The 14,275-nt window shown below is 36.8% G+C and overlaps 1 protein-coding gene and 1 long non-coding RNA gene across 2 annotated transcripts; one reads left to right on the top strand and one right to left on the bottom strand.

The window, feature by feature from the left end:
* Positions 1-1,217: 1,217 nt before the first annotated feature.
* LOC108511776 (uncharacterized) lies at positions 1,218-2,069 on the bottom strand. Its single transcript, XR_001880186.4, has 2 exons — positions 1,767-2,069; positions 1,218-1,515 (listed from the first exon to the last, which is right to left on the bottom strand). It is a non-coding gene; the product is annotated as an uncharacterized LOC108511776 (long non-coding RNA).
* A 782-nt stretch (positions 2,070-2,851) lies between these two features.
* LOC103720011 (cytochrome b-c1 complex subunit 9, mitochondrial-like) lies at positions 2,852-12,651 on the top strand. Its single transcript, XM_008809526.5, has 3 exons — positions 2,852-3,046; positions 4,386-4,433; positions 12,275-12,651. Exons 1-3 carry the CDS (start codon positions 2,954-2,956, stop codon positions 12,320-12,322), a joined length of 189 nt encoding a protein of 62 aa, XP_008807748.1. The 5' UTR covers positions 2,852-2,953; the 3' UTR covers positions 12,323-12,651.
* Positions 12,652-14,275: the final 1,624 nt, after the last annotated feature.

The raw sequence follows: 14,275 nt of genomic DNA, 5'->3' as shown, positions 1-14,275 counted from the left end.
TAAAATGTATGACCATCGCATAATAGTGAAATATGAAGCCTCCAATTATAAGCTTCATCTTTGCAACTCACTGTCATTCTACCAGACTTACTTTTGAGAACTCTTACGGCAAATTCATTCAATATAGCATACTAACTCAGTGCCACCTTGAAATGTTCTCGACTTGTATATTTTGCCTCTACGGTCATGTTAGTGTCCATCTCATATGGCTCTCTCTCGTATTCTATGATATTTTCATCATCATCCTTAGAATTACTATTATAAATACTATGATAGCCGCTCTCAAAATCATAAATTTTAGTATCTGTTTTCTGCTCCTCTAGAAATAAAGTTTCATCATTTATCCCGATATAGTTATTATTTGCAATAGCAGTAGCTAAGGTATCAATGCCTATTGTAGCTAGATGCTCACTTTCATTGTGCCTTTAGTTCTCTCTTACTTCAACTACTCGAATCTCTTCTATTGCAGTGGCAGTACTTCTACATGTTTCAATTTGATCTTGGTTGTCTAGTATTGATTGAGAAAGTTGTACAATATTGGCCTCTTTTGTGACAAATAAAAAGCACTCTTTCAAATTCTTGTACTCCTCAAACAAACTCATCAATTTCCGATCCATATCTAATATCATGTAAGACTTAGGCGTTAAATGTCTAATCACAGACCAAATCTTTATGGTCTCTTCAAACTTCAAATTAAAGGCATGCACTATATCATCATACAGATCTTTGTAGCAATAACAGTCAACATCAACTAACTAACTCTTTTATCTCCCAAAGTAGTACTTTATTCTTGTAGAATTCTTAATCTTCTTAAAATATCCTCCAAATTTCACCTTTAATTTGAATAGTTGTTGCTCCATTTAAGAACTTGTACAATGAATACATAAATATGCATGATATAAATTGTAAGAGAGAATGCTTATCAATCCAAACTATGCTAACAAAATAATAAAAAAAATAGTACATAAACATTCCGCTAGTGATGTCAAATCTACATTCCTCTTATGCCATCCTCTTATGCCTACCCTGCAAATACTTGTCAGGTAAGATAGGATTTTTTTTTTTCAATTATGGGAAATTAAATCTACTTTAACATTTTTTAAGATGCATGAACACTCGTTGCTCTTTCACCCTCTCCAATTGCACTGCTCTTTTGTTGGTATCAAGGGCCTAGCAGGAAAAAGAATTTTACAAATTAACATTCAGAAACCATGGTATTTAGAAACAACAGTTTCACTTTCTCAGACATCAACGGATATTCTTCAATCCCAAACAGCAGAGCTCCTTTAAATATTATGGAAACAGAGAGAAACAAGGAGAAAGAAGTAGGGAGAAACAGGGACAAAGAAAGGAGATTGATCGTGATCGTGATCGCCCGCGATTCCATGGGATTGCCTGCGATCCGCCCGCGACTAGCATCCAAGCAATCCGTCTCCAAGACTTCTTTGCTCATAAGTAATTCATCTCCATTATCTCATGGTACTTTCTCCTCAGATAAACACAAAGAAAACCAATCTGTTTTAATCAAACAACATCCAAATATCATTTTGTGGCTAAATATACTGCTTGCCAATGAAAACAAAAAATGTGGATTCATTGATGGTAAAAAAAGGAGGATCATTGCTTTAAAGAAAACCACACATACTGCATCGAGTTTTTCTTATCGAATACCACCTGATTGCCATCAAATTAAGATCAAAACCTTCCACCAAAATAGAGAAAAAAGAAGAAAGGAGATCAAAACAGAGCAACAGAACCCATGATACCTGAAAGTGGAGGGCAAATCTATATTTTTTTGAAGGAGACAAATCTTTATGGTCTCATTTTTGTCTGAAACCTCAAACGAATCTTAGGTCTCCCAAACACGACTGGGGATTCACTACCTTCGCTACGTTCACCGACTCACAGACAATGGACCAAGATCCTCTCAACCTCAGTTCCATAGCAACGGGCGGGAAAGCCCGTGAGCTCAGGCCTTGCTTTTGGAGAAGCTTCTTCGCCGGGATTGCGAACACGATCACCCGCGGATCGGGATCAAAGCTTCTTTGCCGAGATCGCGAACACGGTCGCTCGCAGGATCGCGATCCCGATCCGCAAGAAAAGAAAGCAAGGATAAAATCGTCATTACAAAATTTTATTTAATTTTTAATTCATATAAATATAATTTTTTTTAACGGTGTTAGAATAACCGTTAGATTAGGGCATTTATATAATAACAGTGTTTTATAAGGATATAGGTACAAATATCAATTTAAGAGGGTATACACGTAAATTTGAATATTTAGAAGGATATCCATGCAAAAAATCCTTTAGTTTATGTTTAGTTTAGTTCCATGGCTACAGCTAACTTCTTTTATAGAAACGCAACATCTTGGTGGTGAAAGTTTTTGAAGCTCAAAATAACAGGAACGACCACCCTTTGGATCTCTTTTCAAGTTTTAGACACACATCTATACAATGGCACCGTACTCCAATCGAAAAAAAAAAGAAAGAAAGCCACCAACACAAATTCACACAATTTTTAAAATATTATAACCTTTCAAGTTATTTAAATTAGTTTTTATGATTTAAATGTGATAAATTATGATCAATAACTAGTAATAAATTTAAAATCATTTTCATCTTATTTTTTAAGTAAGACCTCTGCATATCAATAATTATATTTCATGTGTGTATGCTCCAACATGGAATGAAAAATAAATATATAGGATTAAGTTAGAAGTGTACGTACCCACTATTTTTCTTTACAAGAGCATGGCCAGCCGTAAGTACGATCTTTTTTATGAAAAATCACGTGCATCACACGTGACAAACATTGGGACAGGCTCGAGTCTTGGTCGATATTTGGAGAGAGGCCGACCGCTTGTGGAAGGGCCAGCCACCACGCCTCGAGAGGGACCTCGCAAGAAGCGGAGAGAGAGAGAGAGCGAGCGTGGGAGAAGCGATCGATTCAATGGGCCTCTGGGACGGACTCTACCGCGTCCTGATGCGCCGGAACTCCGTCTACGTCACCTTCGTCGTCGCCGGCGCCTTCGTCGGAGAACGGGTAGGGCCTTCGCCGATCTGCTCCTCCTCGCCTCATCAATTCGTTAGGGATTCGTATTGTGAGAGTTCATCTATATCTCTACATAGATTATTGTCTCTTTGAATTGGGTTTGGGTTTTCTTGGTTCGATCTGATCCAAGAATTGGATCTGGCCTTATGGAGTTGATTCAACTTTTCCATTACTCAAGAATTTTTCTTTTCTTTTCTTTTCTTTTTTTGTTTTTTCCCATCCATTTGTGCATGGATTTGTTTTCATTAATTGCTCCGATTCGATTGGGAACTTGCGATTGTGTTCATTAATCAAGGACTTCATTTGAATCGATCTTATAGGAAAAGACTAGAAGTTCTAACGCAGTGGACGGGTTCATGTTTGAACATTTACTAGTTTTTGTGAAACTTAAAATAGCATCTTATATATGATGATACACTAAATGTAAAGTAACCTTGCATGGATCTGCCTTTTTTGAAATAAGCTTTGCTATCTGTGTAGCTTAAGATAAGATCTTACATGTTAAAAGAAATTGTGCATGAAAAATGATTTAGAAATTACTGCAATTAAGTCGAGAAGGCGCAATTATGTCCATCTGTTTACCGCTCAAGAGTTTGATTGATTTCTATGTCTTTTTGATCATTTTATTTTCTCATTATTTTACTTTTAATTCAACCATGTTTTGCTTGGAATAAAATCTTATATGTAATTGCACGTTGTGTACTTATTAACTTTATAATGTTGAGAAATTTTGATGTGATCTGGGGCAGAGGAGTCCACAAGTTCCCCAACATAATGTTTCCTTTCATTATTTTATGATAAAAGATATATAGATTATTCAAAGAATAAATCGTATCTATTTCTTAAAGCGAAGGTTCTAAACACCATAGAACGGGGCATCCTGGTTTTTCCATGCAACAGGACATCCTGTGGCCAACACTTGGGATGGTGAATCTCTCATCACATCCCAGTATATTTCCTGACTTGTTCCATATCAACACTCAGAATGGTGCCCCCAGACACTCGGGATGGTGGGATGCCTTGCCATCCCACTGGTATTTAAAACTTTGCGTCAAGCTCGCTCTTGTTCCCTTTATGGATTAAGAATGGTTAGATGGGTCGTATTAGATAGGGATTGAAACGTGTCAAACTTGTGGTTTTGACATGTAAAAGTATACTATAGTTTTTTTCTTTTTGCATTTGTTTCTCGACTGATCAAAGAACCAGTCATTTTGCATGTAGGGCCATGTTTTAGATGATTTATCTTGATTGAACATACAATATTCCTTATTTTCAGATGATAAGCTGGTATTGTTTCTGTCTGACTAGTAAATTGGTTTGTTTGATGCAGATGGTAGACAATGGAGTGCACAAACTATGGGATTACTGCAATGTTGGGGTATGATGAACTACTATTGCTTGTGTTTATTGTATTCATATCTGCAACACCTAATTGTCATGGGATTGTTAAATTTTTAACATTTTCTTTGTATTTGATTTGGATTTTTGATGTGTGTTTCCAAGTAGAGAGTGCAAGACATGTTAACCCTCATGACTTGGGTTTCAGATTTGGTTTGCTTGTCTGTTGCCAAAAGGTAATAATTGAAGCTCTTGCATGTCTTGGGCTCGTTAGAACTTGCCACTCAATTGTGTTCTGCCAACTGACGGTTTATTATGAATATCTAGGTTCCGTATCTGCATTTTTCCTTTTCTATTCCATGCATCTGGTATATTTTTTCATTAACTCCAAAAGCCAACTGTTTTAATGTTAGATGGTATGATGTAAAGATTTTGACCCTCGTATCATATCAGTATGTCATTGTGCAGGACAAACATAAAGTTTGCAGACTAGCCATGAAAGCTTCAGAAATCACAAAGACAGCTCTTTTGCAAAATACAATGAAAGGGCCATGTCCAACTCCTCGCCCGCTTTTTACCAATTATATCATTGATTTTATCCACTCAAGAGAGCTGATTTAGATGGTAATGTGCGAGTGCACTGAAGATTTGAGGATGTCCCATGAAGCAGATATGCTTAAAGTTGTCTCAAAGGGTCAATAAAGAGGAGGGCAAAACCTATGATTCAATGGAATGATTGGCAAGGAAGGATTTAGAGACTGCCTCAAATAGTTTGGGAGTAGGGCTTGAGAGTTATTATTAGCATTATCCTTCTCACGCATCAGTCTCATTAATATATTGCAAGTAGGCCATAGATACCTGACAAGAACCACAACACTAGCCTTATGCATGAAATCTTTATGGTCTTAATAGATGCTAAAATAATTGGAACCTTGTGGCTTAGTGTTCACATATATCGTGATAGGGAGGGCTTAGTTGCTGGCTGATAAGTTGTTTGGAGCACAGAAGCATTGCAATCCTGAAAATGAAAACAATACTAGATCTAATTTGTTGATATTTTATTTAAGAACTAAGAGGAAAGGGCAATAAAGTGAGAAGGGAATGTCCTATGGTAATTTATAGATGGTTAAGACTTAAGAGTTAATGATGCTGAAAATTGAGAGATGAGCTGCATTGCTTTGGAGAAACTAGAGAAGGGATTGCTGATGACCCTTATAATCTTTGAGGAAGAAGAGGAGAAAGAGGAAGAGTTGTTCAAATCATCATGATGAATTCAATCATAATTCGTAATCTCAAAAAATAGCTTATAACCCTTTCCGTAGCTAGTTATATAGATTTTTGACATTAATGATCCTAGAGAACTTCTAATCCAGCCTTGATCTAATAAAAGGGATCCTATAATGAATATATCACCAAAAGCCAAGTGGATCTGTTACTAAACTGAAATTCCAACAGGTTTTGGCCCTAAAAATATGCCATTGGCCATGAAACACTAACGGTAAATATCAAACAGATATTTCCAACAAGACTAAGATTGCTGAAATCCAATATTTGTGCAAAAAATTATTCCTTACAGAACTTGCTAGATTCTTACATTCTGCCACAAGTCGACATTGATATGGTAGACCTCTAAATTGGTGGTACATTTGGCTCCATCGTGTCGAGAAGGATCCATCTTTGAGTCAGAGATGCTTTATTTTTTCTTTTTCTATCTATTCTTGACAGGAACTGATAATTCCTTTGGTTGAAGAAGATTCATAGGTGGAAGTCCTAGAGTTATGACTAAGGTTCTTGAACTTTCATTACTGCCACTTCATCCCTGGTTCAAGAATGAGATTCTGTTCTTTATTTATAGCTGTGTAAAAATTAAGCTGAATGTGGTGAATTACATCCTTGCATTTGTCGCAACAAGAAGTTGTTAGCTCTTGCTATCTGCTATTGCTGATAGAAAAAGAGAGGACATTGGTTCTCCGTGGTAATCTTCTCATGGTCTTTTAGCCATAGCAATTGATATGGAGATGGTTTTTGCTCTATTTTGATATTAGGTTCTTGAATAACTTGGTTGAAACCATATTCTGTGTCTCAAGACTCTCAACCTAATTTGATTCCTTCCCTAGCTTTCCTTATGCATCACATGCCATCTCCAAGTGGTCCTGCATCATTTTGGTATCAAACTTTAGACTCCTATTATCACTCTCTTTTGATTCATTTTTCCCCACCATGTTGTCCAACACTTTGTTGAATAATCAGTTCAAGACCTTCTCCCAGGATTATGTGGCAACGAAAGCATGAAGCTACTTATTGAATGGGTTGCATTCTTAGAAACTCAATTGATCTCTGTGAAAGCTACTTTATTGCGAGGACTGCCCTTGCCCTTATGAACAGTAGAAGTGCAATAGAGAAGAATGCACATATATTTTCATCATTATCAGTTCCGTTAGAGTGTGTTGCATGACTTAATCTGGTGCTGTTAAAAGAGAAATATCATAATACCAGCTAGTGGCTTCCCACATAAATTTTAGGTCTTCTCAAGTTCTTGCCAAATACCGGAAAAGATTAATAAATAAAATGAGGCAATGGATTTTAGGGGTTATAGCTGATATGTAGTACCTTTGATGGAGTTTTGAGTCGACGAGCAAGGGAGGTTCTAAAGTGCTGTAGTGATTAAATCTCTATGGTGGGAAAGCACACTGTGCCACAAGACCACATATTTGGAACTTCATTAGTCTCTGCAGCAAGACAACACTTGTCAAATGCTCTTTGTTTAGAAGGTAATATAGATGTTGTGAAGTAAAAGAAAAAAGAGAGGAAAAGAAGGAAAAAGGGGGAACAAGAAGAGCAAAGAAGTGATCTGATGGGAAGAAGGAAGATTTTCTTTAAGCCACTCATCTCTGATCTCTCAAAAGAAAAATAGAAGAAGATTGAAGAATCGCGAAAGTAGGGCTTAAGTTCTTTTTTCTTTCATTGATCATCCACATCTTCTAAACTAAGGTACATAGCCCCTATTTATAATACTAGCGAGATCTTCTCTTTCACAATTTGGGTTGGACTCCTCTCATAATTTGAATAGGACTAGGTATCTAAAAATAAATATAACTAATAGAAATACTCTAGAAAAATCTAAAATTCTTAAGAAGGTAGATCTCGACTTATATATCAACTCTGTCTTCTATCGCTCCATCTAATTCTTCTTACATAAAGAGCTACGTCTGGTCAAAGTCTTATCTGAAAAGAAAACTTTCGGTTTGACTAGCCTATTTCAGTGCCTAAGTGGTAGAATTTCATTCCAATTCAATCTTTTAGTTATAGATCTCGAAAAGCCATCCAATTTCAGAAAAAAGGATCATCTCAATCAGGCATCGTATGATCAAGTTATAGCCTCCGAAAGTTTTGTATGCGACTCAGCTTTCCGATATGGCAAATTTTGCTCCTGAACCCTGTCCAGCTCTACTCGTAGTGGTCAAAGTGTTCTACATCAAGTTTGGTGATCTTCTTGGATACTCGTAATAGCTAAAGTAGTCCATATCAAGTCTGAGGGTTCTCCTCGACTAGGATCCTCCTGTTTGGGAGATTTAGCATCTGCTAAATCATAACTGAAAATGAAAAAATGCCTGCTTTCTCGTCCCGCAGTTGAACCACCTGACTTTGCTCGAAGATGGTTTCTAGCTTGGCTCTTTTTTGCTCGAGTTTCAGTGAACCACTTGTTCTACTCCTGCATCTGGACTTTGTAGTAAGGATGCTCCTTACTTTCCTTCCTCGTTGATGACAACTATGATAACTCTTCGATCTTGATCTCGGTAGATCGGTCAATGGAACCGAGGAACGAGAGCTTGGCCTCTCATAAGTAGTAACGGGTTCTTGTTCCATCATCACAAACCTGTTGCAGGTATTAACAAGGTTTTGCTTGGGTAGTAGCTGCAAAGTCATTATTACCTTGTGTTCTGGAGGCATTGATCCTGAACTTCTTTCTGTCTTTTACGAGATGATACTTCTTCAGACGTCGGTAGAAGAGTGCATCTCGATCCCAAAAGCACAAGTTCCCAAGGTTAACTTGGCAACCATCTTAAGGAACTGCTTTATAAGTTACGTCGTCAAGATATCTCTTGGTTATGGTGAATTAGAAGGTACACTGCTTGGTGATCTTCAATTCGATGTCTTTCTGAATCCAACCAAGAGGGTAGGGGCATAGATGAGGCTTAGTCTGCAACTCCAGCTTTTAAACCAAATTTTTATGATGAGATTCTTCTGGCTTTCAGGATTTACAATAGCCTCAATAGTGCTCTACTTCACCTGGATCTTCAAGTGGAAGTTTCTCTCTCACTTCTAGATCTGCTATAGTTGTTGTCTTGGGTTTTCTCACTATCAAGCTCAATTTAGAGTCTGCTGCTCAAGCTCGGACAGCTTTTCAACTTCTACAATATTGAGAATTGTTTTTCCTCTCTTTCTTGGAATCATCATCCTTCTGCATCTTCCTTTTTGACTGTAGCTTGGGGTGAAGTTTTCAATACTTCTTGGTGTGTCCAAGGAGGTTACAATGTTCACAGGAATTTCTTTGAGTTGTGTTGGCTTGCTTCTTGCGCTGCTTTCTCTTTTAGCTTGATTTTTTATTGCTTTTCTTAAACTTGTCACCCTTTTCACCTTTTCTGGGCCGATTCTTCTCCTCAATCCCCTTGGCCTTCACGTTGCCTTCGCTGATATTTTCAACTTTGAAGAGTTTTAACCCCTTTCGGATGCTCTCGTGGAGACCTTCGAATTTCATGATACTTGCATGATTGTTGATGGAGATTCCGAGTGAGATTGCTTGCTTGTAGAACTCAGTGGTGTAGTCCTAGACAGACTGATCATACTTCTGTTGTAGGTACTGCTACTTGATCTATCGATCCTCCTTATGGCCGATTGGGTAGAACTGTTTCGTAATTAGGCTCTTGAATGTGTTTCATATCATATTTGAAATGTCGTTCCTCATCCATAAATTCCACCAGGTAAGAGCATAGCTAGAAAGCTTGAGATGGTCAAAAACTACGTTTTGAATACTTGAGTATCCAAGATAGTAAAGCATGTCTTTAGAGGGTCTAGCTAGTTATCTAGCTTCTCCATATCAACAGTCCCATCATATATAGGGATCTCGATTCGAGCTTCAACATTAAACGGTTGAAGAGGGATTTTTTTTATACCTATAGGTTGCTCATCCTCATCCTTCTCGTTGGATGGTGGATCGTCATCTCAAGACGTAGGAGATAGCTTCGCAACAAGAGTTGCTAGTACTTGTGCTGAAAGTATTGCCAATCTGGAAACGATTTTGGTGAGTTGGGCAATCTTCTCTAGTTCTATGAGACGTTTCTTCATCTCATCATCCATCAAGGAAGAACTAGCAGCTTTCGCCTTTGTTCCTTGATATACTTAAAGCATGGATAGCACAGCTATAGAAGACTGAGGCTCCGAGACCAACTTGATCCAATCGGAGAGAAAAAAGATTTTCTTCAACCTGCTCATCTTGGATATCTCAAAAGAAAATTAGATGGAAGAATCGTGAAAGTAGAGATTAAGGCTCTTTTTCTTTTACTGATCATCCACCCCTCTTAAACTAAGGTACATAGCCCCTATGTATAATACTAGCGAGGTCCCCTCTTTCACAATTTGGGTTAGACTCCTCTCGTAGTTTGAATAGGACTAGATATCTTAAAATAAATATAACTAATAGAAATATTCTAGAAAAAGCTAAAATTTAGAAATATGCTAGAAAAAAACTAAAATTCTTGAGGTAGATCTCGACTTCTACATCAACTCTGCTTTTTATTGCTCCACTTGATTCTTTTCGGATAGAGAGCTATGCCTGGTTAGAGTCTTATCCAGAAAGAAAACTTTCGGTTTGACTAGCCCATTTCGGGGCCTAAATAGTGGAATCTCATCCCAATTTAACCTTTTAGCTGTAGATCTCGAAAAGCTACCCAATTTCAAAAAATGATTATTTCAATCGGACATCGTATAACCAAGTTTTGGCGTCCGGAAGTTTGGTATGCAACTCAGCTTATTGATGCGGCAGATCTTTCTCCTAAGCCCTGTCCAGCCCTGCTCGTAGTGGCCAAAATATTCCACATCAAGTTTGGTGATCCTTTTAAATACTCGTAATGGCCAAAGTGGTTTATATCGAGTCTGAGGATCCTTCTGGATCAACAAGCGATGTTACTTGCTTCTGTTCAAAGTTAAAAGTATAATTATGTCCCATCTATACTTCTGTCTTTAGTAGGAGCATACTCCCAGGTACTAATTGAGTACTTGTAGGATTTAGTAGAAACATACTCCTAGGTACTTATTGAGTCCATCGGGCCAACATTAAGACCAACACCAACTTAAGTGATCAGTTGCAACTTGCTGTATCACATGAACAACAATTAGAATCTGCTAGTTCAATTCTTTCTTGCTTTACTAATGAAAACCTTTTAAAAGCTTATATTACTTGAACGATTGTCATGTTGTTAGTCTTCCTGAGTAACAAACCTCTAAGAAAAACTTTGAAATTTTTTGCAGCCATAGATTTGCTAATTTCTGTATTTCCACCAAATTTCTTCCAAGGGCAGATGCAACTTCGCTTGAGAACTTGTGTTGCAGCCATTCTTAACAACCCCTTAGAAAAAAGAGATTTTGTAGAAAAAAAGCACGCTTTGTTTTGCTCTCGGCTTCTCTCTCTGGGAAATCAGATAATGGACTATTATACAGTTCCTCATGAATGCATCAACATGTGTTATGTGTGCAACCTTTATAAGTAAATGTGCATGGACTATTGTGGTGCGCATCTATCGGCTAATTGTTTGCATCTATATCAGTGTAGGTGCATATTGATCTAGTAAAATCCAAAACACCAGGTTCTGCAAAAGAATTTCCATTTTAATTATTGAAAACTTTTAAACAATTATTTTCTTTTGATGATGTAAAATCAAGCACACTGACATCCTCTCCAAACTATAAATTGTCTACCCAAACACAAGATATAAATGTTTATGTTTGTAGCAAGTTTGACTTGTAAGATATTCTAAGTACAAGGCATTTCATGGATTCGTTTCATTTCAGTTCTACATTCTTTGCTTCAGCAACTGGTTTTGTAAGTTTTTAGAAGGTTGGATATAATTGTTGGGTGAAGACTCTGAGGTACCAAACTATAGTAGCAGACTATGGTACTCTTCCACTTCTGTCTAGTGTACATTTCTTGTTTCTTGATCTTGAAGATTGAGCAACAACTAATCCAAGAGGTGTCTATTACTACTGATGGGAGTATTAATACTAGATATGCACTATTTATAAACTGTTACTTAAAATATTGAACAAGATGTTTTATATTTGTGACTGTATGTAAAAACAAGGAAACTGGATAATATACTACAAGAACTAATTGTAATTTTTATTATTGCTTAGAAAAATTGATAATTCACAATTCAAGGTATGATATTGCTCAGTTAGTCTATTTTTCCTAATACTTTCAAGATTCACTTGTTTTATAGAGTGATTGTGATATTCTTGTTGTCCATGGTCTACTTGTGTTTTATATAGCTGATAAGGAAGGATTATTCAAAAACTATAAAAAAAAAACAAAAAACAAAAACTGCAATCAATTATACCATAACGTGGCCTGAACATTTGTTCCAATTTAGTTACAGTTTGACCTGCTAATTTGTGGTCTTTGTTACTGAAGTGAATATGTTCATAGTAACTAAGCCAGGATTTCTTTAGAAGCTCATCTTGCGAATCTTGTATTCTCCATCATTGTTGTCTGCCTGATGCTTTATTGGTAGAAAGGCTATTTTGTGCTAACTTTGTTCTTTATGTTTTTCTCAAAACAAAGAAAGAAAAAAAATCTAACAACATTGTTTTTTATGTTTGTTGCAGAAGAAATTTGAGGATATTCCAGTTCTGGGACAAAGACTGTCAGAATGATTTGGTTCCCAGGTGCAGCATTTTGAAGTTTTTGAGATTATTCTAAATGTAGCACAAGTGGCAAAGCCTTGTTACATCATCATAAACGCTAACCAGCATTAATTGGAGGCGAGACTCATGTTTTTTTTCTTCTTTTTTTTAGTTTCTTGATTTGAATGTTGAAATCAAGGCTGAAAAGCATGGGCATGACTGAGTTTACATCTGCATCTGTTTGCGCAATTAGACAAATTATGCAGCAGGCTAGCTCATTTATCTGGATGGAGAGAATCTATTAGCCAATTTGGAGTCATATACCTCGAAAATAAGATACTTTTGATCTGGTTTTCTTAGCTTGCATTATTCTTGGGGAGTAGATGATTTTTATATGGTAACTGTCTGTATTGGTATCAAATTTTGACTGGCTACTTTTGTTGCTACAGCCATTTTAATCACCAGTGCCACGGTCATCCCTATTCTTCATCTCTATCATCAGGAAAGCCATGTAGTACTGAATCCTTGTACCTTCTTCTCCAGTTTTACCCACAATCGCATAAAGCTTCATGTCGTATTGTTGTTTTCCTGTGGACGGCAAATGATCATCCCTTGCACCGAATGTCTATCCTCCACGGACTGAAATCTGGAGCTTTTCTACCATTAACCCTTAAACTTTTGCCCATAATTTTATAATTCATCTGGATCATTCAGTGGAACAGCTATTCTTCCCTTGCCAACCCTCCCCATCATGCCAGTGTAAAGCTGTCACACTTTTTTCTATGCCTTCTGCAAAGAACTATGCAAGTCGTATCCAAATCAGCCCTCTTTGAGAATAAAATCATAGCGTGTCTGGGTTGTTTATACTTAACATAAGCCTTTTGTAAATATTTTCAAAAATTATATTAAAATTTATTTTGATCAAATTTTAAAAAAATAGTTACTAAGCTACTTTCAAAGGTATTAGTGTCAAATTGATTGGGTATGTGGTCTATCTTCTTGGTAATTATACCAAAAAACCTGGACTCAAATTCTCCCTCATGCGAGTTTGGAGAGTGGGATATTTGAAGGAGAGCTGTTTTTATGAAGTCCATTTCCTCGTGACATCTTCTGCCTTCCTGTAACAAATGGATGGCTGCTATTGCAGAATTGGACGTCTCCGAACCTTAGAGAGTCCGGACTCAACTTGAGAGGATTCAAACTAAATAACCTTCCTGCTCTCCTCTTGTTTTCCTCTCTTCTCACCGGCCATATCTCTTCTTCTGCCCAACATAATCAGGTTTTTCAACAGCCTCTTTCCCTTGTTCCCATGGAGAAGTCGAACTGCAGTGATTGCATTTCTTAAGGTATTTCATTTAACACATTCTCTCCAGAAAATGGTATCTCTTCATTACATAAAATATGTATCTTTATTGATTCCTGATCTCTGTCTATTACTCATCATGTTTGATTAGATTTTTTTTTAGAAAATAGATCCATCATTATTAATCTTGTTATCTGTTTTATTAGATCTTGATCTTGTTATATGCTACAAGTAGATCAATCTGTTTATCATTGTTTTGTTGATTTTACTTATTTATTTAATTTTTTTGAGCGGCATTAGCTGGAGATCATGAGTTCGAAATACAGAAATGAGTCATGACAGAAGCCTCATGCACCAGGCTGCATCGTTTTTTTTAGTCTTTTTTTAAAAGAGAACCATGGATCAAATTTGGTGGTTTGGACCTCTAAATTTGGAGATCATATGCCGATTAGAAAAAAAAAAAATCAGCAGTGTCATGTTTCAGTTGGGAAGGTGAAATTATGAACCATGAGGTAAGTAGTATAATATCTTTTTTTTAAAATAGTGAAAATGGCAATTTATATAGCTCTAATGTGAGTACAATCTGCCAAATCAAGAGAAAGTAAAAAGTACAAAGGTTGGGGTATGTCCCCCGCCATGTCCATAGAAACTCTCTGGAATGCCGAGCGACGAAGGAAGCA

Source organism: Phoenix dactylifera, chromosome 11, assembly GCF_051530095.1.
Source record: "Phoenix dactylifera cultivar Ajwa chromosome 11, Ajwa_hap1_PhDact_Kaust_v1.1, whole genome shotgun sequence".
NCBI lineage: Eukaryota > Viridiplantae > Streptophyta > Magnoliopsida > Arecales > Arecaceae > Phoenix > Phoenix dactylifera.
The sequence above is the reverse complement of the archived record's forward strand: the minus strand, read 5'-3'. Positions and strand labels throughout refer to the sequence as shown.

What these genes read in the sequence shown, in the direction of transcription:
- LOC103720011 (XM_008809526.5), top strand. Translation starts at nt 2,954, where the DNA reads ATGGGCCTCTGGGACGGACTCTACCGCGTCCTGATGCGCCGGAACTCC. An exon ending in GCGCCTTCGTCGGAGAACGG is followed by an intron (nt 3,047 to 4,385) that starts GTAGGGCCTTCG and finishes TGTTTGATGCAG; the next exon opens with ATGGTAGACAATGGAGTGCA. An exon ending in GGGATTACTGCAATGTTGGG is followed by an intron (nt 4,434 to 12,274) that starts GTATGATGAACT and finishes TGTTTGTTGCAG; the next exon opens with AAGAAATTTGAGGATATTCC.